The following is a 23,964-nucleotide window of genomic DNA, read 5'->3' on the forward strand; positions in this document are numbered from 1 at the left end:
TGTCACACCTGTTTCTACAGACAGAAACCCTGAAAACATGACCTGTTGGTAGCTCTTGAGGACTGGCTGTGAGCACCTCTGCTCTAAGGAATAAGCCATTAGAACTATGTGCACAAGACCTGGGGTCAAGTATTGGTGATAAAATTCAACTCTAACGCAAAGGGACAGTTATAGGCATAGACCACAACAAGCCTGGTTTTACAGACTAGAGACTCAATCTGGGGGAGGGGGTTTCAATTGGGCATGGTAATAGTGCGCACTATTACCATTAGTACGGTAACTTTCAATGCTGATTTCTGCTTGTGACTCAGGGAGCTGCGAGCAAAAATTCAGGTTAAAATCACTGTATGAACGGTAATACTGCACAGGCCACGTTACTTTTGAGAGTAATGCTGCCAATTGAGGTCCGCCCTTGGAGTCATTGTTTTTGGCATCACAATGCATAGGAGAACTACTGAATCCCATTGTCTTTACTACTAATGGGACACAATAGTACCACCACAACATTGTCAATGTTATTACCAGCAGGAAATGTGTGGGATTTGTGAATGCATACATTCTGATTGGATAAAATTCAAGCCAATCCTGGTTCTTCTTTAGAGAGAGTAGGTTGCTATCTGTTAAAGTATCCAATGCATCTAGAGGTAACTGGTGACACAACTAGAAAAGGTTAAGTGATATGTCCCAGATTTCACAAGACAGACCCCTGATGAACCCAAATTAACAATATAAATAGGGAAAGATTACTATATGATTTCCGTATTATTTTCCAACCAAAAGAAATTATGAGGAGAGTTTTACGGTTAGAAAACTTCAGGACAAATGTTTTCAACTACATGATATGGGAGCTCCAGTAATGGTGGTATCCTGGGGTGATTTAAATATATTGATAATTTTGCCCTGGGTGCTTGTTTACTTACATGCCTTTGGTTCTCCTTTAAGCATTTAATCTAAAATATGTGTTCCTGGAGTCTCACCTGAGGGGCTTCCTCATAGCTCTCCCCTTCTGGCTCCAGCAGAGGTTCAGCAGCAGGTTCTTCCAAAGCTTCTTGACCTTCCTCTTCAGGCTGCAAGGACAGAAAGAGCTGTTAATAATCGTCTATCTATACCACTATCTTTCTATACCCATTCCTTGTGGTATATCAACCTTATCTACCACCAGGAATGTGGGGTTGTCTCAGAAAGACATCAGCTATTTTTTGCATACCTAAATGTTGAAATATTCAAGAACGATAGGTCAATATTACAGCAGTCCTCCCAAGGAGTGAGAAAACATTGTATATTCATGGATTGAATAGATGAAACCACTTCAGGCTGTATTCACACAAATGCTACTATGAAAGAGCTACACAAATCATCACCAAGGTATCCTACTGTTCTTTTTAGTCTGTTTAAACATGATATTTTTGCATTTTATATATATATACACAAATAACAAACTCGTGTGTTATTTAATTTGACCTCCCTGATATTATAAATATGCAAATTTGAGATATGTATAGATATAGTGTTTTCCTATGGCAGATATAGTCTCAATGTGGTAAGAATTACCCTGGTATCTATTATCGAAGTAACACATTGCACCCATTAAATCATTAGAGATGAGACCTGCAGCACCAATGACATCTTGTAACTTCACAAATCGAGTTTTGCATAAATGCACACGTTTTTATTGTAAGCGCATAGATCTGCGTGCCAAGATGGGGGACTCTGGGGGATAAAAATTATTTTACAACTGATGGAAGTGATTTAATAGTGGCATTTCCAGCTTACTGCAGCTAAGATGCAGGAATGCCTGTATTTCAAATGTTTAAATGACATTCAGGGAGATGACCGACACATTTAAGTCGGCCTTCTATTGTTAGCAAAAGGCTGCAAATAATTGTTTACCTAAAAAACACATTATTTTTACTCATCCAGAAATGTGGCGGTAATTGGATCTGGCTATGAAAGTAAAATATACTCAATCAATTTATAGGTGGACAGCAGGTGCTTGAAAGAGTGGAGTTATCCTGAAAGGAACAAACACAGAGAAAAATCTCCCAGCACACTGCTATAAGCAGCAAAGGAGCTGCAATTTCTACTTGTACATAAAAATGCACAGTTACAAGCATTTGAAAATACATGGTAATCCACCCACTTCATCACGGTGCTTCTGCTAATAGAGTGATCCTAACTCTAACAGTGAGAGTCCCTATGTCCACCAATAAATTGATTGAGCAACTTTCCTTCCTGTTTTGTTTGTTGAGAGACATGCTCTGGTATCAGTAGCTGATGGGGAGTGCTGGTGCTATACTGCCATTTGGAGGCTTTTGGGGTACCTCTTGGTAAGTTAGCTCTCAATTTAAAAACACATATATGTTTGACCCAAAAATAGGGACGCTCATTGATTAAAGTTAGGACAACCCTATTAGCAGAAGCGCTGTGATGAGGAGGGTGGCTTATTATGCATTTGCAAATGTGTGAACTGAGTATTCTGCATTTTTATGTACAAGTAGAAATAGCAGCTTTGTCGCTGGTTAACAGTGGTGTGCTGGGGGATTTTTCTCAATCAATCATGATTACCAAACAAAAATAAAACACAATATTTATGTAAATAGAAGAGGGTGACTCTTCTAGAAAACTTCTTCCCCATTTGTAAAATATGCAGGGATCCCCCTCTTTCAAAAAAGGAAGCCCTTTTTATTTACTGTCTGGTGATTATGATCAGACAGTACATTCTTCTTTGTGATTATGTGCTTTTGGGCAAAGCATCTTCTCTTCAAAGTAAACAGACTGTGACATAAGACCCTCCCATCCTCACACTAAACCTCCACTATTTATATATCTCTTGTCACTGCACTGCAGTTCGTGTTCCTCTGATAGCAAGAGTGTGAATGCATTAATCATGTTCGATAAATCAGTAAACGCTGCGAGCAAGAGACAAGCATTTCAATTAACAATCACGTTACAAAACCCCACGAATCAATTATCAGCTCTTTTTTTCCTAAACCATTAGAAATCACTTTCAACACATACAGATAGATACACTGTTTAGATTAAAGTTAGAAAAGGATAATAATGTCACATCACATCATTTTTGTTACATTTATATCTTCTAAACATACATAAAACATTTCTCCATATGTTTGCAATATCAAAATTTAAACATCCCCAACTGATAAAAGAATAATTAGCAAATTATTATTTTTTTTAACTTCTCAGCTGTTTGTTGAGATGAGGGTGTTCAGTTGCTAGATCACTTTCAGCAGGATTGAGTCCAGAAGATAACTCCATTCACAGGCCGATAGCGGTGATCTGCAGGAACTTTTACCCGTGGAACCACTGCACTGGGCGCCGGCAAATGACAGAGGGGTTCCGGTTAGAAGCTTCATGTTTTTAACATTTCACCAGATGTTGTTAATGGGCAGTGACTGTGGCACTGGGTTGTGATGTCAGAGTTCTGTGCCACACTCCCAGTCTGAGGAGCAGTAGTTTCCCCGCACAAGTTAAGAAGTAGGGGAGACGAGGAGCTTCTGAGGTAGGGCACCTGAGGGGTAGGGCCCCAGGGTTCCTACACCAGCCCTAAGGCTCACAACATGAGTGTAAAGTGCTGGAGTTAGAACTCTGACATGCAGCTGCATGAACAGTGTAGATTACGAAAATTCCTTGGAGAATGGGACAACAAGATGAACTTTATGTCTCCTTTGACTCACTTACATCACTTAAGAAAAACCTTTAGAGCAAATGCTGTTTTGAGACATCACGTACTTATTTATGGCGCATACTTTCGCAAGCCAAGATGACAAGAATGTGGCTAGTTATGTACAGACATACAAAAACAAGTTTATTTAGTGGGAGATTACTTAAATAAGATTCAAGGGGTGGAGAAGGTGATTTTAGGGGTAACTGTTTTGCACAAGGCTGCAGTAGGAATTATTTCTTACACATCTTTGGAGGTGGCAGAAACCAGATTGCAACCTATACTTTAATGCCACAATTTAAACATGTTAGAGCATTTCTAAGTGTATTTGTACCAGTGTAAAAAAATATTAAGACATAAAAGAGACATATACAGCAAACACAATCTCAAATTCTCTGACTGTCATGATTAGTGTAAGATGTGAATAAGGTTAAACTAAATAGTATTTTAGGAGGGAAACAGACCTGTTGAAATCAACGAATGGAGTGGTCCTACAGTGGATGTAGACTGTCATTTGAAGTAACTTTACTCTCTCCACAGTACATTTGCAATGTACAAGCTCACAAAAGAGTGTGGGGCAGTTCTAACAACTGAAATGTGGGTGTACAACTTGTTATAGATGATAAAGACAATTGGGTGCATTTGTGCAAATTAACAGCACTGCACACCTATATGTAGTGACTGTTTATAAATAACTATATGATTCGTAAACTAAAACAGAGACAAGAGATGAGAGTTTTTAAAACACTTTTCTAAGGCTGCTGTACCATTTGCATTCTTCTACAGAGTGAGTGTTGTTTTGTGATTGGAATCCAGAGTTCCCATAGACAACTACTCATTACCATTGTTATGTTCAGTATTAAAATATTGGCTGAAACTTCCTTATTCTGAATTAAAATATTGAAATGTTAAGAACATTCAGAATAAATATTCATTTTTTAGGCACTAGTGGCTGCCTGCAGAAGGGGCTCTTGTGTCCAAATTAATCAATAAAAGACATAATTTATGTATATTTTTATTGTTTTCCACCATATAATCAATGCTATATCTGCTCTAGCTGATAAAAAAGCTTCACGATTTACCTGTGTATTTACTAAAGAAGACTGTGTTTGCCTCTCCAGGGAAGGCCTACAATAATGTATGTGTTTGCTGCACTATCATTATGACAGGTAGATGGAGCTATTATTTAGAATGTAAGCTCTCTAATGAGCAGGATCCTTCATACTCTTTGTTTTTCATGTCTGTATTTATTTTGTTTACCTTGCACGTCCCTGTTTTATGTATGTACTGTTTTCCCTACTCTACGGTGCTGCGGAGCACTGTGGCGCCTTACAAATCTACGATAATAATAATAATATTTATTATGGCATGTTTGCTGTATTGCATGATGAAAGCAATTGTGGTCCCGCTTTAGATGTACAGATCTACAGATTACAAATCATATTAAATAGTGATTGTGTTCTACATATAACCTACACCTGTAACATAGTACTTTCCCACTTAATTCACTGACACATATTTTGCCATTTGAATAATATGGTATTAACATAAGGGATTTTTTAATACCTCCAAGATATTGATTACTGAAAATAAGTCAAGCAAAATGATCAATGAATAAATAAATAGAAATTAGTGAAAATGTTCAATATTGTGTTGAAAGCTAACTGAGGGCTTTTATGGCCTGAAGATTTATAAGTGCCCAGGTTGTTTAGAATCCTGCATTTGAGACATTAAAGAGTTAATGTTTTCATCAGGAATTGACCACAAGGGGATGGGGGGGCATCTGGGGCAGCAAGCAGGGCCGGATTAAGGGAATGGAGGCCCATGGGCTAAGGGGGCCTCCGTTCCGCCGTGAGGCCCCCAATGTGAGCCGCCCGCTGCCACCCCAAGCGCTTACCTGACACTGCAGTCCTCCTTCCGCGGCGCGCTGTAAGCTCCTTACTGAGAAGATCTCGCGAGAGTGAGACTCATAGTCTCACTCTTGCGAGATCTCCTCAGTAAGCAGATTACTGAGCGCCGGGGACGGAGGACTGCAGTGAAAGTGCTCAGCAGCATTGATCGGGCTGGGGGCGCCCCCGCCCCCGGACCAATCAATAAATGCTGCTGAGGACTTTGAAGGGCCCCCTGGATGCCCGAGGCCCCTGGGCTGTAGCCCAGTTAGACCTGGGGTTAATCCGGCCCTGGCAGCAAGCGGTTATATAAATTACATTCTAGATGAATTCTCTCTCTTTTCAATGAAAATTGCCCCAAACTCACATTCCCTATTATTGTGTACACTGCTTGAGTTGTTATTAACATGATTTACCTTTGAGAAGGCTCATGGCGAGGCAGAAAATATGCCAATCAGCGGCCATAAAATAACGCATTGTGTGGCAGTGGGGCACTCTCCCACAAAAAGAGGGGCTAATTGTTAGAAACACTTTAGGGGCCACCTCTGTGTGGGCAGGCCCCAGCTACTGAGCCAAAAGAGGGGTGTGGATCTTCACAACCTATAGTAGAAAGAATAGAAATGGCTGGTAGCTGATTGGCCTATGCTTCTTCTCCACCGCTGATTTCATTCAATAAATCTGTGACTTTTCTCTGCTAAACAAGTCTTCTGTGCAGGCCCGGCGCTCCCATTAGGCAACGTTAGGCAGTTGCCTAGGGCGCCGGGCTCTGGAGGGCGGCACTGAAGCGGGGGACCCAGTAATAATTTATAAATAAATGTGCTCGCTCGCTCGCCCGCTCGCTCACCCACCCACTCGCTATAATGCGGTGCTGCACTGTAGCAGCACCGTATTTTAAAATTTACCCGGCGCCTGGCAGCGTCGTGACGTCACGACGCGCGACGCTGCCAGTGTAGAGGAGACAGAGAAAGAAGACAGAAGCGAGGAAGAAGAGAAAGGAAGGAAAATGAAGAAGTTAAGGTGAGTACAGGAAAGAGGAGGATACAGATAACAGGAGGGGACGGATGCTATACATAGGGGGGAGAGCGGAGGCTACAGAAAGAGGGGGGAATGGAAGCTACAGTAAGGAGGGAGAATGGAGGCTACAGAAAGAGGGGGGAATGGAAGCTACAGTAAGGAGGGAGAATGGAGGCTATACAAAGGGGAAGAATGGAGGCTACAGAAAGAGGAGGGAATGGAAGCTACAGTAAGGGGGGAGAATGGAGGCTATACAAAGGGGGGAGAATGGAGGCTATACAAAGGGGGGAGAATGGAGGCTACAGAAAGAGGGGGGAATGGAAGCTACAGTAAGGGGGGAGAATGGAGGCTATACAAAGGGGGGAGAATGGAGGCTACAGAAAGAGGGGGGAATGGAAGCTACAGTAAGGAGGGAGAATGGAGGCTATACAAAGGGGGAAGAATGGAGGCTATACAAAGGGGGTGAGAATAGAGGCTACAGAAAGAGGGGGGAATGGAAGCTACAGTAAGGGGGGAGAATGGAGGCTATACAAAGGGGGGAGAATGGAGGCTATACAAAGGGGGGAGAATGGAGGCTATACAAAGGGGGGAGAATGGAGGCTACAGAAAGAGGGGGGAATGGAAGCTACAGTAAGGGGGGAGAATGGAGGCTATACAAAGGGGGGAGAATGGAGGCTATACAAAGGGGGTGAGAATAGAGGCTATACAAAGGGGGGGGGAATGGAGGCTACAGAAAGGGGGAGAATGGATGCTACAGAAAATTGGGGGGAGGAGGAGGCTGGAGAAAATAGGGAGACGGGGGATTACACTTAGAAATGTCCTTAAGTTAGAGACTATGGTGTCTTTGTACTAAAATAGTGCCGTGACAAAATGCAGCTATGCATAATGAAGCACAGCTTTAATTCACCTTGCTGGGGCTACTGTAGGATAGTTAACGAACCATTTATGTGTTTTAGTATTTGCCCTCTATTTGGCTCTCCTTTGTTGCCCTCTATTAGTATAATTAATTTTACATCTGCAGAATACATTAACAAATGCAAATAAAATAGAACGGTCTAGATTATCTGTCATTTAGTTTACCTTTCTCTATTTATTTGCATGTGTTAGTATGTTTAATATATAATCTACAGAATACATTAATAGACAGCAACAGAGGAGAGCCAAGTAGTGGGCAGGGGGGCATGTGAGTAAAGCTGGTGTTATGTGGCTGGCATATGTGACACAAGCTGATGGGCAAGGGGTGATATATGTGAGAACAGCTAGTGGGCAGATGGGCATGTGTGAGAGAAGTAGGTGGGCAGTGGGGTACATGTCAGTGTGTAACAGGTGAGTGATGTCATGTTTTCCTTTCTTTCGTTTGTTTTGTTCTGAAGTCTAGCATTTGGAGCCTCCCCTCTAGATATCCTGTGTTTGCTCCTGGGCAGCAGTGAAGCCTGGACAGCATTCTGCATCAGACATCAGTGCTGCGTCAGACATCTGGACTGCATCCTAGCCAGCCAAGAGGAGGTAAGAGTTATTATTTTTAAGTGTGTTAGTGGCTGGGAAATTAGATTTGATTTTATTGGGCGGGGGGGCGGCAAGCTTAAGCTTTGCCTAGGGTGCCGGGCAACCTTGCACCGGCCCTGCTTCTGTGTTGTTATTTCTTTGATATGGATTGTGAATGGTTATAAATGGGCAAAATGCAAAGGCGACTTCTGATCAACCGCTAGGTGGCTTATAGTTTTAACATCAGACAGGAGAAGCCGAATCAAATTAAAGTGTAATAGAAACATCCCATGTACAAATGTTAAATGAATAAAAAGGTGTGCTGTGTGCTGCAGTGGTGCTGATAATGAGAATTGACAATGATTTTGGTATTTCCATAAAATACAAATTTGTATGCACTAGATTAGAGCAGATTTAAGGAGCATTTTCTTTGCACAACTTTGAGTAAGTTACTATAAAAAAACTTAGTTGTACTTATGGTGGATGCGCCATTCGTATGATCAGCTGAGGTCTCCAATGGCTGTAACACATGAATTTCCATTCTGATGAATGTAAAGATCACAAGGAAGGAAATCAATGCCTCTTGGAAAGAAGTGAGGCAGGGAGCAACCCTGGCAGGTCTAACAAACTACACATCATACGATAAGTACAATTTTGATTTCTATAATAACTCATTGAAACCATACTAAACCTATAATTTTGATCTGGGTGGAGTTCATCATCATCAGCTATTTATATAGCGCCACTAATCCCACAGCGCTGTACAGAGAACCCACTCACATCAGTCCCTGCCCCATTGGAGCTTACAGTCTAAATTCCCTATTAATCTACCAGTATGTTTTTGGAGTGTGGCAGGAAACCGGAGCATCTGGAGGAAACCCACGCAAACACGGGGAAAACCTACAAACTTCCAACAGATAAGGCCATGGTTGGGGATTGAACTCATGACCCCAGTGACGTGAGGCAGAAGTGCTAACCACTAAGCCAACATGCTGCCCATAAAACTTGCACAGCAGATGCATGAATGTCATAAAAAATCAAACAAGCTGTTAAAGCATGGTCATTTTAGAAAGTTTCTTTTTAAAATGGGTGTAAGCAGGGTCAACACTACCGTTTGGTGAACTTAGGCAGTCGGTATAGGTATACGGTGAGCGTAAACCACTGAATGACATAATGTCACCCCATCAGTGTTTTTAATGTCCCTGCGATTCACCCACACTCAGCGCTGGCAGCTAACATAGATGGGAAGCAGCCAGCTGTTTCTTGCCTATGAAACTGGCAGCAATGGGTTGGGAGTGTGGGGATGGGCTACGATGTCACAGCCCACCACCACACCCCCAGTCTGACAGATACACAGGAAGTCGGAAGCGTCCCCCATTCCCTCCTTCCCACCTGCTAAGATAAGAAGCGATTAGGGTGAGGGTTGGTGCAGCGGAGTGCGGGCATCAGAGGGGCCCACGGACTGACCAATGGCCCTGGGTGATTGGGACAGTAGCACAAATAGGCAGTGCTTCGGCAGAATTTATTTCTATATACTCTTAGCAGTGAATGGAGAAAGGCCCCACTTCTATTATACAGTAATAAATGCTACGCACATTTATGCACGTGTATTTTGGGCCAGGTTTCCATTTGCATCTTTTTGTGTCCATAAAAGTACAAGTGAAAACGCATGTCAAATGCAAACATGTCTGACGGGCATTTGTTACAAGCATTTTCATTTGCATTGGAAACAAGTGTAGGCTTCCCCAATGCGTTTAAACCCCAGTAAAATGGGTTAATATAAATGCAATGTACCAAAACAATAGTAAAAATGCAAGTGTATAATTACATTGGAAACAATGAGTTCCATATTAAGGCCCATTTACATGCTTTGTACTCATACTTGCATACTCTCCCGGTATTTCCAGGAGGTTCATGAATTTCGGGAAGTCCTCCCAGACTCCCGGAAGAGTAGGCATCCTCCTGGATCCTCAGTGGAGGTGGGGCTTAATGACGCAATTCGCGTCATCAAGTCACGTTCCGCTATGCAATGTCGTGAATTTCAGTATTTCATAGCAGGGGGCTCATCTCCGCCTCCCCTAGAATGGTGCTGCCTTAGAACAGGTTCCCACCTCGCCTCATGGAAGGAATTATTAACCCATTTTACTGGGGTTTAAACCAGATACAAGAACGCAACATGAGAAAAACTGCACTGTACATTTTTTCTCCATCATAAATTACTTCAAAAATATTTTATTAATCAAAGTAATATGCTGTGGTTTAATTCCATGAAACATAATTCACTGGGTTATTTAATTTATTAAGGGACTGCTAAGGCTAACATTACAAATTGGAAAGGCAAAAATATCTCAAAAGAAAATGGCATAAGCGATACACGCAAAAAAAAATAAAGCAATTGAACATATTTATGATATATTTATTATATGTGTATTTGGAGTCCATATTTTATTTAAAGTTTAAAGGTGCAATGGAATATTACTGATAAGATGTGCTATTTGTCAATTAGCGCATATGCCATTGAAAAAACCCAATAGTGTTTGAACATACCTCTTATAGAATGTATTTTTTTTTTAAATGAATAGATGAGGCTTGGTTAGTGATAATGATTTTATACCAGTTGTCAAACTGCTAGTTTTACCTAGCATGAGACTGGGAGTAAATGAGCATGCCATTGGTATTTCAAAAGGGCCCTCATTTAGAGGTAGGAGTAAAAGCAGGCATCAGTGATGTCCAATGGACGTAACATAAATGTGCTTTTTTGGGGAGGTGTTTGATTTGCAAATGTTACATTCAAAGCTCTGAAATTAGCGAAACATTCATGCTTTCTATAGTGAGAGCGTGATCTCGCCCTGTAAGCAGCAGTGTCACACTAATTGCGTGAAACTTGACAGCACTTAGTCGTTACATTAAAGGGCTCCTAACAAGATGTAGATAAAAGGTATAATCAATTAGAAATTATCCTTAGGTTCTATAAACTCCACAAATGTTTACATATATATTTTTAATACCATTACTACTTCTTGTATGGAAAGCAACTTGCATCTGCAAGACTGCTTGTGTTTGTTTTTAAATGAGTACAAGGAAGTCTTTGCCAGACAGCAGGAGTCTATGGGTTTTGCAATCATGTTGGAAGGCACTATCAGTAGTATGGCAAAATACAGTCTATGGTAGGGATCATTATCTCTTTTGTGGCAAAAGACTTAGGGTTCTATTTATCAAGACACTGCAATATGGAAGACTTCCTTTGTTGCCTGACTCAGCAATAGAAAGTCTCGCATCGTATAATTTATCAATAAAACCCTGCAATAGCTTTCAACATTGATACCAGACGACCGCTGCCGCCAGAGGTAGCCTTTGATAAATAGGGGTGAGCGCTAAATCCGGTGAAAATGGGAGTTTTTACTAGATTTAGGGCTTTTCTCCCTTTGAATAATAGAGCCCTTATTTACTAAACAGTGATTTGTTAATATTGTGGAACTTTGCATTTTTAATGTCCATGTGAATTCATGCTATGCTGTGATTAGTCTTATTGACTGTATTTTATTTATATTATTATCATCATCATCAATCTGTGCTAAACCATTATCCTTACTACTGTGAGTGGATGCTAGGAACTTTAACTGTAGAAACCTACCCTGGCCTCCCCTAAAAATTTCAGGACCAGTACTTTTTATTGAGCCCAGTGGCACTAAACTCTATGGTCTTCTAATATATGTGTTAGGTGGCATGACCAACAGTTCAGGTGTGTGCCCTAATTACCAATCACAAACTATTGTCCCTGAGTCAGGGGGAGAGGGGGGGGGGGGGTGGTGGTTTCCTGAGTTTGATGCCTGGTAGAAATCATGAAGAAACTACCATCCCATAGAGCAAGAACCAGATTCGGGTAATGGCAGTGCATCAGAGATTAGGGGAGACTTAACTGCACACACACACACACCTGCTAACACCTTCATACTCCCAGTTTGCGCACGTACCAGGGCAATATGCAGTATATGCTAGGGATCTTTATCTCTATTAAGACCATATATAGTACATGCTAAGTGTCACGTCTTTCACTAGGAATATCACTGACTGGTATTGGCACTACTAAACTGGGAGGCGCGGAGTCTAACGCACCACCGGTGTTCACCAGGGACCCCCGCAAGGAGGTTTGGGCTTTGCTGCGTGTGATGCACAGGTCGAGGTTCTCCCAGATAGTTACCAGCGCAGTGAATGGAGAGTAGTCAGACAGGCCGAGTCGAAACCAGAGAAGCGCAGTACCACGGAAAGAAGGCAAAGAGTAATCAGGACCGGTCCAAGGGTCAATTCCAGTGCGGGCAGCGAAGTACAAAGGGAGATCCGGGAGAGAAGTCAAACTAGCCAAGGAGTCAGTACACATGAGATAATCTGGAGCAGTACTAATAATAATGCTGGAGCTGGATGGAACCAATACTCTGGCACCCTAATGGTGCCAGAGTGGAGTTTAAATAGTGCCAAACAGGAAATCATGTCCAGGATTTCCGGCGATCAGTCTCAGCTGATCGCCGGGTAGTGTGTATGTTGCTAGGCAACAAAAGCGGCGCATGCGTGAGCGCCGCGATCATGTGATCGCGTCCCGTTGCATAACAAAGGAACGTGAATTGCGGCCAGAGGGCGGCCGTCTCCGGCACCCAGCGGAGGTGCGGAGACGGCGCCTGACACTTAGGCTTATTATCTCTATTGTGACAATATACAGGTCATGCTAGGGATCATTATCTCTAGTGTGACAATATAGGGATCAGAATCTCTTTTTTGATAACATACGGTATATGCTATGTTTATTATCTCTGTTGTGATCATAAAAAATATTCTGGAAATCATTATTTCTGATTGATATTATTATTGTAGATTTGCAAGTGTTGTGCAGCGCCATACAGTAGGGAAAACAGGACATACAGAAAACAAGGACATACAAGGCAGTCAAAATAAATGCAGACATGAAAACAAAGGGTATGGAGGACCTTGCTCATTAGAGAGCTTACATTCTAAGTGGAAGAGGGCACAGCTGAAACAAGAGGAGCGAGTGTGGTTTAGAGATTGGGACAGCTGTGAGAATGTATTAGTGTGAATAGTATCGTAAAGGTTAAGGTAAGCTTTAAAAAAGATTTGAAGGCTGTGGGAAAGCCTGATTGGGCTTAGTAGGGTATTCCATAAGTGGGGAGCAGCACAGGAGAAGTCTTGTAGGCGCGAGTGAGAGGTGATTACCAGAGACGAGACAAGGCGCAGGTCAGAGGTAGACCTAAGAGGGCAGGAGGGAGAGTATTTTGATATGAGATTTGAGATGTACGAAGTGATAGTGTTTTTGAGGACTTTGAAGGTAAGGGCGAGTAATTTTAATTGGATTCTGGAGGACACAGAGAGCCAGTGTAGGGATTTGCAAAGTGGTGCAACAGATGTGGAGCGGTGAGAGTGGAAGTCTTGCAGCAGCATTTTGGATTGATTGAAGTGTGGATATATGGGTGTCGGAAATGTCAGATAGCGGGAGGTTGCAGTAGCTAAGACGGGAGATGATGAGAGAATGGATAAGAGTTTTGGTAGCATGTTGAGTAACAAAAGGGGCGTATTGTGGCAATGTTTTAAAAGTGTAATCGACAGGACTTGGAGAGAGTCTGGATGTGAGGCATAAAGCCGAGGGCGGAGTGAAGTGTGAGACCAAGGAAATGGACATCGGAGAATGAGGAAATTGTGGTATTATTGACAGTGAGGAAGATTTGAGAGGAGGTGGTGTTTCTGGCAGGAGCGAAGATAATAAGCTCTGTTTTGTATATGTTGAGTTTAGGTAGCGTTGGGACATCCATGTGGAGATAGCTGAACGGCATTTAGTTATACAAGATAATACAGAAGGGGAGAAGTCAGGGGAAGAGATATAGATATGAGTGTCATAAGCATAGAGGTGGTACTGGAGCCTGAATGAGAGAATTAATGCCCCAAGAGCTGTACAATGAAAAAAGTAAAGGGCCAGAACAGAGCCTTGTGGGACCCCAACAGATAGTGGGAGTGGAGAGCAGGATGTGCCAGAGGTAGAAATACTAAAGGAGCGGTTCGATAGGTAGGAAGTGAACCAGGAAAGAACTGTGTCACAAAGACCAATGGAGTGAAGGGTGTGTAGGAGAAGAGGATGATCAACAGTGTTAAAAGCATTACAGAGGTACAGGAGAATGAATATAGAGAAATTACCCTTGGACTTTGCTGGAATTAATATAATTATGTAATTTATATAATGATATAGGTTAAGTTTTTGAATGCATTTATTTTATACTACTGAGATCTTTTTTTGTGTGTGTAGCACTGGCAAATTTGATGGCACGAATATGCGCACTAGTGTCAGGGACTCCTAAAGAAATGGGACATTTCCCAGCCAGCCGAGGTGAGAACGGAAATGGAGAGGAGGAGGAATTACCTCAGACAGAGAGCGGCAGTGGAGAGGAAGAGGAATTACCTCAGACAGAGAGCAGCAGTGGAGTGGAAGATGGATTACTTCAGACAGAGAAGAATAAACTGAAAGAGCCAGAGACTAAGTGAAAAGTGATTGAGAGGGGGAGCAGACACTTACCAGAAGGAATACTGTACAAATGAACTGAAGGTAAAACAGGGTATACGAGCCTTTCAGGCTGGTTGTGGACATACAGAGAGAAGAGCCTCTACCTGCCTTTCTATTTAAAACTAAATCAGAAAGATTCCTAAGAGACAGTGGGGGGACATCTGTGAAGAGAAGAAAAGGGTATTTCAGAGAGAAGGAGACTGCTGGAATCCTGACTGGAGAAAAACACGTGGGACCCAGAGACCAGCCGTAACCTGGATAAAAACCTCTTTGGTTTTCTATATATATTTAGCGGGACTGTATATTGTAATAGTAGTTAGATAGGGACTAGGTTGGAAGGCCCGAAGAAAGTTACCCTTTTGCGAGACTGTGTTAATGGTACAAGTGTGAGGCTAGTGACAGGTAGTTAAGGAGAAGAGAATAAGTTATAGAAATGATAACCTGCAAGAAGCCATTTATTTACTGATTTTGTACTATCTGTGAGGAGTTCATCTTACTGCATACTTAGTGGAATTTTAAAGGATACGTTTACCACAACTTTGTCATTTTGATTAAAGAGCAAGGAGAACTTACATAATCTTTGTCGCTGGAGTGGAATAATATTGCTTTATTCTATTGAGTGCAGCTGCCAGGTCAAACAATTAGTTTTTTTTCCTGAAGAGTCTAAGAGGCTGGCACTCTGGTTAATACTCATGTGATTTTCTGTATTTATGCATTATATCGTTACTGCTATAGTTTTAAAATAGAGATGTTTTCCAAGTCTATGGCTAAGTACTTGGGATATGTATTTATATAGATTGCTAAATAGTGTTAAATGGTAAATATGTCCCTCTTAGATATTGTGTATAGAGGGGTGTGTGTATATTTGTAGGAGAGATATTAGATAGTATTGTTCTCTATACTCTATAATTGTTTATTTAAATTGCATAGTCTACTTTTTTATATAAAATATAAAAATCCCTTTAAAAAACTCACGCTTCAGCAATAAATGCGCCGGTGTGGCTTTTAAAAATCATTTCAGTGTGTTAATATGCATGTAACCAGATCAAGGTGGAGTCACCATGTGACGCAGAATAAAAGGTACAAATTTTATTTACCGACCACACACACAAATTGACACGCCTACATATACACCCAGTACTACAAAGGGGTGTTACATTTAATTTATACAGCAATATAGGAGCCTGGTGTTTTTTCACATACTGAGAAATAGGCTCAGATATACACATGTATAGTACTATAGGTATAGAACTGATTAGTTCTATAAAGGGCGCCTCGTCAGATGTGTTTTTCCTCCAGTAGCTCTGCTACAAATATCCTCTTAACACTTAGGCTATATTTACTAAGCTGCGGGTTTGAAAAAGTGGGGATGTTGCCTATAGCAAACCAATCAGATTTTAGCTGTCATTTTGTAGAAAGTACTAAATAAATGAAAGCTAGAATCTGATTGGTTGCTAAAGGCAACATCCCCACTTTTTCAAACCCGCAGCTTAGTAAATCTAGCCCTTAGTGTGTGCAACAAAGAAAGTGTTTGGAACCTATTTATTCTATATAGGGATGTGCACCGGCGACTTTTGAGGTCTCGTGTTTTGTGTTTTGGATCCGGATTTTCGTTATTTTTGAGGTTCGGATTTGTCTCGCAAAACACTTGACGAAAGGTCTCGGTTCGGATTTAAGGTATTGGATTCGGATTTTTTTTGAAAAAAACATAAAAAGTTTAAAAATCAAGTTTTTGGGCTTATTTTCACTCCTAGGCTATTATTAACCTCAATAACATTCAATAACAAGCATTTCCACTAATTTACAGTGTATTCTGAACACCTCACAATATAGTTATTAGTCCAAAACGTTGCAACAAGGTATCTTTCTGGACTGCGTAGAGGAGTGGGTCACCACAATATATTATAAACCCTGAACTTTTATGATTCGCACCAATAATTGTACCTGGACTGCGTAGAGGAGTGGGTCACCACAATATATATTAAAAACCCTGAACTTTTATGATTCGCACCAATAATTGTACCTGGACTGCGTAGAGGAGTGGGTCACCACAATATATTAAAAACCCTGAACTTTTATGATTCGCACCAATAATTGTACCTGGACTGCGTAGAGGAGTGGGTCACCACAATATCTTAAAAACCCTGAACTTTTATGATTCGCACCAATAAATGTACCTGGACTGCGTAGAGGAGTGGGTCACCACAATATATATAATAAGAAAACCATCAACTTGTATGATTCGCACCAATAAATGTACCTGGACTGCGTAGAGGAGTGGGTCACCACAATATCTTAAAAACCCTGAACTTTTATGATTCGCACCAATAATTGTACCTGGACTGCGTAGAGGAGTGGGTCACCACAATATCTTAAAAACCCTGAACTTTTATGATTCGCACCAATAATTGTACCTGGACTGCGTAGAGGAGTGGGTCACCACAATATCTTAAAAACCCTGAACTTTTATGATTCGCACCAATAATTGTACCTGGACTGCGTAGAGGAGTGGGTCACCACAATATATATTAAAAACCCTGAACTTTTATGATTCGCACCAATAATTGTACCTGGACTGCGTAGAGGAGTGGGTCACCACAATATATTAAAAACCCTGAACTTTTATGATTCGCACCAATAATTGTACCTGGACTGCGTAGAGGAGTGGGTCACCACAATATCTTAAAAACCCTGAACTTTTATGATTCGCACCAATAAATGTACCTGGACTGCGTAGAGGAGTGGGTCACCACAATATATATAATAAGAAAACCATCAACTTGTATGATTCGCACCAATAAATGTACCTGGACTGCGTAGAGGAGTGGGTCACCACAATATCTTAAAAACCCTGAACTTTTATGATTCGCACCAATAATTGTACCTGGACTGCGTAGAGGAGTGGGTCACCACAATATCTTAAAAACCCTGAACTTTTATGATTCGCACCAATAATTGTACCTGGACTGCGTAGAGGAGTGGGTCACCACAATATCTTAAAAACCCTGAACTTTTATGATTCGCACCAATAATTGTACCTGGACTGCGTAGAGGAGTGGGTCACCACAATATCTTAAAAACCCTGAACTTTTATGATTCGCACCAATAATTGTACCTGGACTGCGTAGAGGAGTGGGTCACCACAATATCTTAAAAACCCTGAACTTTTATGATTCGCACCAATAATTGTACCTGGACTGCGTAGAGGAGTGGGTCACCACAATATCTTAAAAACCCTGAACTTTTATGATTCGCACCAATAATTGTACCTGGACTGCGTAGAGGAGTGGGTCACCACAATATCTTAAAAACCCTGAACTTTTATGATTCGCACCAATAATTGTACCTGGACTGCGTAGAGGAGTGGGTCACCACAATATCTTAAAAACCCTGAACTTTTATGATTCGCACCAATAATTGTACCTGGACTGCGTAGAGGAGTGGGTCACCACAATATCTTAAAAACCCTGAACTTTTATGATTCGCACCAATAATTGTACCTGGACTGCGTAGAGGAGTGGGCACTGGGCACCACAATAAAATATATAAAAAACCTTCAACAGATCTGCATTACACTACACATACGGCTGCTCCTCCATCCTCTCCATCATATACATGTTGGAGTTTTAGCGTGTGACAACCTCTTGTTTTTGATAATGTCAGTGCATTTTGAATATTTTTCAATTTGCCCCACACCACTGAATGTACTTTATCTATGATACGCAATACGCATCTATCTATCTTGACTGCGTAGTGTGGTGGCCCCGGTACACAATTTGGTACCGAGGCCACAATATAATTAAAAAACCCTCCACGTGTCTGAATTCCACCAAACAAGTATGTGGACTGCATAGTGGGGTGGCCCCGGTACCCAATTTGATACCGGGGCCACAATACCTCCTCCAAACATGGTACAGACAATTCGTCATTGAGAGACCCCAGACAGACAGGATCGAAGTGTTATTGTTTGACTTTGTAAACCCAAAAAAATGTCCCTGTTGCACATAGTCGTGCAATGAAGACTGACTTTTTCATTTAAAGGCACGATCTTTAAAGTGTAGTGTTTGTAAGTCTAAGTCATATTATACTTTTGGTAAAATTGGTTTATTTTGTTCCTCTTTATGGTAATTAATTAGTAATAGAATTAAAGTAGGAAATAGAATTAAAGTATGAAATAGAATTAAAGTAGGAAATAGAGTGGTATAGAGTTGTAGTGTGGTATAGATAGAGTGGTCCACACAATATAATAATAAAACCCTCAACTGGTCTGAATTCCACCAAACAAGTATCTGGACTGCGTAGTGGGGTGGCCCCGGTACACAATTTGGTACCGAGGCCACAATATAATTAAAAAATTGGGCATCAACTGTCACCGTTGTTTAATATCTGATACACCTAAATATGGACTGCACAGTGGAGTGGCCCCGGTAGTAAATTTGGTGCCGGGGCCACAATACCTCCTCCAACTTCCAAGTGTAGTGTTTATAAAGACACACAGCGTCGAAGTGTTATCAGTTGGCTTTCTTAACCCTAAAATTGTCCCTGTTGCAAATATTCGTGCAATGGACAGTTACTTTTTTATTGAAAGACTCAAGCTTTCAAGTGTAGTGTTTATAAAATATAAACAACAATACAGTAGTTTTAGAGCACGTCAAAAACTCTTGTTTTAAATTATGACACGGCATTTTACTTTTGGTTTAATTTCTTGAATTTTTTAAAATTTGGTTTTACTTTTTGAACATGGCAAACGACTGTTGCTTGGTCATATAATGCAAAAAAAAAAATTCCAAGATGGAATTGTCCTTGGGCCCTCACACCCACCCTTATGTTGTTGAAATAGGACATGCACACTTTAACAAACCAATCATTTCAGCGACAGGGCCTACCAAACAACTTTGGCTGAAATGATTGGTTTGTTTGGGCCCCCACACCAAAAAAGCAATTCATCTCTCCCTGTACAGACTAAACAGGCTCTACTGAGGCAAGATGTCGTCCTCGACCTCAACCTCTGATTCCTCTCCCCCTACAGTGTGTACTTCCTCCTCATCACACATTATCAATTCGTCCCCGCTGGACTCCACAACCACAGGTCCCTCTGTAGTATCTGGAGGGCAGTGCTGTACTTCATTGAGGAATTGATTATTCATTTTTATAAACATCATTTTTTCAACGTTGTGAGGAAGCAACCTCCTTCGCCGCTCACTGACCAGGTTCCCCGCTGCACTAAAAACTCTTTCCGAGTACACACTGGAGGGGGGACAACTCAGGTAAAATAGAGCCAGTTTGTACAGGGTCTTCCAAACTGCCTTTTTTTCCTGCCAGTAACAATATGGACTGTCTGACATGTCTACTTGGATGGTGTCAGCAAAGTAATCATCCACAATTTTTTCTATTGTGACAGCATCCAATGCAGCGAGAGTAGACATGTCTGCAATGGTTGGCAGGTCCTTCAGTCCGGACCAGATGTTCTCAGCATCCCCGCCAGTGCCTCTTTTGGGAAAACTGAGCTTTTTCCTCGCAGCCATAGATGTGGAAGAAAATGAGGGTGGAGCTGTTGGCATGTCACGGTCCTCTTCAGAGGACAATCTCCTGACCAGCAGGTCTTTGCACCGCTGTAGACTTGTGTCCGCCGGAAACAGAGACACAACATACGCTTTAAACCGAGGATCGAGCACGGTGGCCAGAATGTATTCCTCTGACTTTAAAAGAGTGACCACCCTCGGATCCTGGCAAAGCGTACGAAGGGCTACATCCACAAGAGCTACATGCTTGGTGTAATCGCAATGGCTTACCAGCTCCTCCCTCACTTTCTCCAGCTGCTTCTGCAACAGCCTGATCAGGGGAATGACCTGACTCAAGCTGGCAGTGTCGGAACTGACTTCTCGTGTGGCAAGTTCAAATGGCTGCAGAACCTTGCACAACACGGAAATCAGTCTCCACTGCGCTTGACTGAGGCGCATCCCCACTCCTTTGCCTATGTCGTAGGTGGCTGTGTAGGCCTGAATGGCCTTTTGCTGCTCCTCCATCCTCTGCAGCATATAGAGGGTGGAGTTCCAGCGCGTCACAACCTCTTGTTTGAGGTGATGGCAGGGCAGGTTCATGCTTTTTTGATGTGCCTCTAGTCTGCGGTAGGCACTGGCTGAATGCCGAAAGTGTCCAGCAATTTTGCGCGCCACCGCAAGCATCTCCTGCACACCCCTGTCACTCTTGAGGTAATGCTGCACCACCAAATTAATGGTGTGGGCAAAACATGGGACGTGCTGGAAATTGCCCATATTTAATGCCCGCACAATGTTACTGGCATTGTCTGACACCACAAATCCCCATGAGAGTCTAAGTGGGGTAAGCCACTGGGAGATAATTTCCCTCATTTTCTCTAATATGTTGTCAGCGTTGTGCCTCTTATTAAAGCCTGTAATGCACAATGTTGCCTGCCTTTGCATGAGCAGCCATTTTGTAGATGCTGCTACTGATGCAGCTGTTGCTGTTGCTGCGGAAGGGGATGCATCTACCCAGTGGGCTGTCACAGTCATATAGTCCTTCGTTTGCCCAGAACCACTTGTCCACATGTCCGTGGTTAAGTGGACAGTGGGTACAACCGCATTTTTAAGAGCACTGAGGACACTTGATCGTACTTCTCTGTACATTTTTGGTATCACCTGCCTAGTGAAGTGGAATCTCGAGGGGATTTGGTACCGGGGACACAATACCTCCATCAACCCTCTAAATCCCACTCCACTGATGGCGGACACCGGGCGCACGTCTAACACCAACATTGCAGTTACAGCCGCAGTTATACGCTTTGCAATAGGGTGACTACTATCGTATTTGGTGGTCATGGCAAACGACTGTTGGACGGTCAATTGTTTTGTGAAAGACTTAGCGGTCTTACGACTTCCCCTCTGGGAAGATGACCAACTAACAGCAGCAACAGCAGCAGTGGCAGTAGTAGGCGTACCGCTGCAGGATTCCTCGGATGAATCCCGTATTGAGGAGGACTCAGTCTGGCTGCTGACTTGGGCTGCAGGACTGAATCTGATGGAGATTGTGGAGGAAGTTGACGAGGAGGGTGTTGCTGGTGTGTATCCAACTGGACCACGGGATTTAGGTGTCCCTGTACCGATGAGGGTCCTAGCCCCAGTTCCTGAACTAACCACTGAACTATGAAGGTTATTCAGGTGACGTATAAGGGAGGATGTTCCTAGGTGGGCAAGATCCTTACCCCTGCTTATTTGAGCTTTACATAAGCTACATATTGCCATACATTGGTTGTCTGGATTTGGATAAAAATAACTCCAGACCGAAGAGGTGCATTTTTTGGTCTTCTGACCAGGCATGACGATGGGCTTTTTCATCCCATGGACATCAGCTGTTTCCCCCCCTGGTGCCTCATTTACAATAACCACATCACCATCCTCATCATCAAGTTCCTCCACAGCGCCAGCTACATCATCAATAGCCTCCTCCCGAGCCACCTCTTCCCGTACAGTGATGGGAAGGTCAGGCTTGACAACCACCAACACCCTTGGACTCGCCTTGGGGATTTGTGATAATTTCTCTTTAGAAGGCAGAGTTGTTTGCTGTTTTGTTGCTGACAGCATAACTCTCTTCAATTTTTTGTAGGGGGGGGGAGGAGGAGGAGGGCTAAGATCCGTGGGTGAAGCTGAACCACTAGTCATGAACACGGGCCAGGGCCTAAGCCGTTCCTTGCCACTCCGTGTCGTAAATGGCATATTGGCAACTTTACGTTTCTCCTCAGATGATTTTAAGTTTCTCTTTTTGCTACTTTTTCTTAACTTGGGCTTTTTGGATTTTACATGCCCGGTACTACGAGATTGGGCATCGGGCTTGGAAGACGACGTTGATGGCATTTCATCGTCTATGTCATGACTAGTGGCAGCAGCTTCAGCATTAGGAGGAAGTGGGTCTTGATCTTTCCCTACTTTATCCTCCAAATTTTTGGTCTCCATTATATGTAGCACAAGATACTGCAGAATGTGTGAACTTGGTAATATTGCAGTACCAATGGACTTATACTGCTGGATTGGTTTTGCAAATTTGGTTATAATTATTATATATTTTTTTTTTTTTAAATTTTTTATTTTTTTTTACTTTTTTTTTATTTTTAAAAAACTTGGGAATAGTGGGGAAATAACTATGCCCTTAGAAGCACAGAGCACAGGACACAGCACCACTGGACTGAACAGGACACGGCACAGGACCCAGCAGCACTACGGAACTCAGCAGGACAGAGCACAGGACACAGCACCACTGGACTGATACTGCAGAATGTGTGAACTTGGTAATATTGCAGTACCAATGGACTTATAAATTATAATGCTGGATTGGTTTTGCAAATTTGGTTATAATTATTATATATTTTTTTTTTTTTAAATTTTTTATTTTTTTTTACTTTTTTTTTATTTTTAAAAAACTTGGGAATAGTGGGGAAATAACTATGCCCTTAGAAGCACAGAGCACAGGACACAGCACCACTGGACTGAACAGGACACGGCACAGGACCCAGCAGCACTACGGAACTCAGCAGGACAGAGCACAGGACACAGCACCACTGGACTGATACTGCAGAATGTGTGAACTTGGTAATATTGCAGTACCAATGGACTTATAATGCTGGATTGGTTTTGCAAATTTGGTTATAATTATTATATATTTTATTTTTTTTTTAATTTTTTATTTTTTTTTACTTTTTTTTTATTTTTTAAAAACTTGGGAATAATGGGGAAATAACTATGCCCTTAGAAGCACAGAGCACAGGACACAGCACCACTGGACTGAACAGGACACGGCACAGGACCCAGCAGCACTACGGAACTCAGCAGGACAGAGCACAGGACACAGCACCACTGGACTGATACTGCAGAATGTGTAAACTTTGTAATATTGCAGTACCACTGGACTTTTACTGCTGAATGTGTGAACTTGGTAATATTGCAGTACCAATGGGCTTATACTGCAGGATTGGTTGTGCAAATTTTGTGGTAATTAAAAAATATTAAAGTAGTTTTTGGTATTTTTTAAAAAAACTTTTTTTTATTTTTTTAAACACAGGGGAATATTGGGGAAATAACTATGCCCTTAGAAGCACAGAGCACAGGACACAGCACCACTGGACTGAACAGGACACAGCACAGGACCCAGCAGCACCACTGACCTCAGAAGGACAGAGCACAGCACACAGCACCACTGGACTGATACTGCAGAACACAGCACAGCACAGCACAGCACAGCACAGAACTAAACAGCACAGAACTAAACAGCACAGAGGACCACCTAACACACCCTCCCTCTACCCTGATCAATGCCCGAGTGAA

General features: G+C 42.1%; 1 protein-coding gene across 2 annotated transcripts in view; it reads right to left on the reverse strand.

Moving 5' to 3' along the window:
• The window catches only part of SNCB (synuclein beta), a 92,135-nt gene that overhangs the window by 24,003 nt on the left and 44,168 nt on the right, over window positions 1–23,964 (reverse strand). For both annotated transcript variants that reach the window (XM_075209140.1, XM_075209139.1), the window contains one exon: window positions 978–1,067. In XM_075209140.1, coding sequence (XP_075065241.1) covers window positions 978–1,067 — 90 coding nt within the window. The remainder of the gene's footprint in view (window positions 1–977; window positions 1,068–23,964) is intronic.

The sequence above is a fragment of the Mixophyes fleayi genome, chromosome 4, assembly GCF_038048845.1.
Source record: "Mixophyes fleayi isolate aMixFle1 chromosome 4, aMixFle1.hap1, whole genome shotgun sequence".
Lineage (NCBI taxonomy): Eukaryota > Metazoa > Chordata > Amphibia > Anura > Limnodynastidae > Mixophyes > Mixophyes fleayi.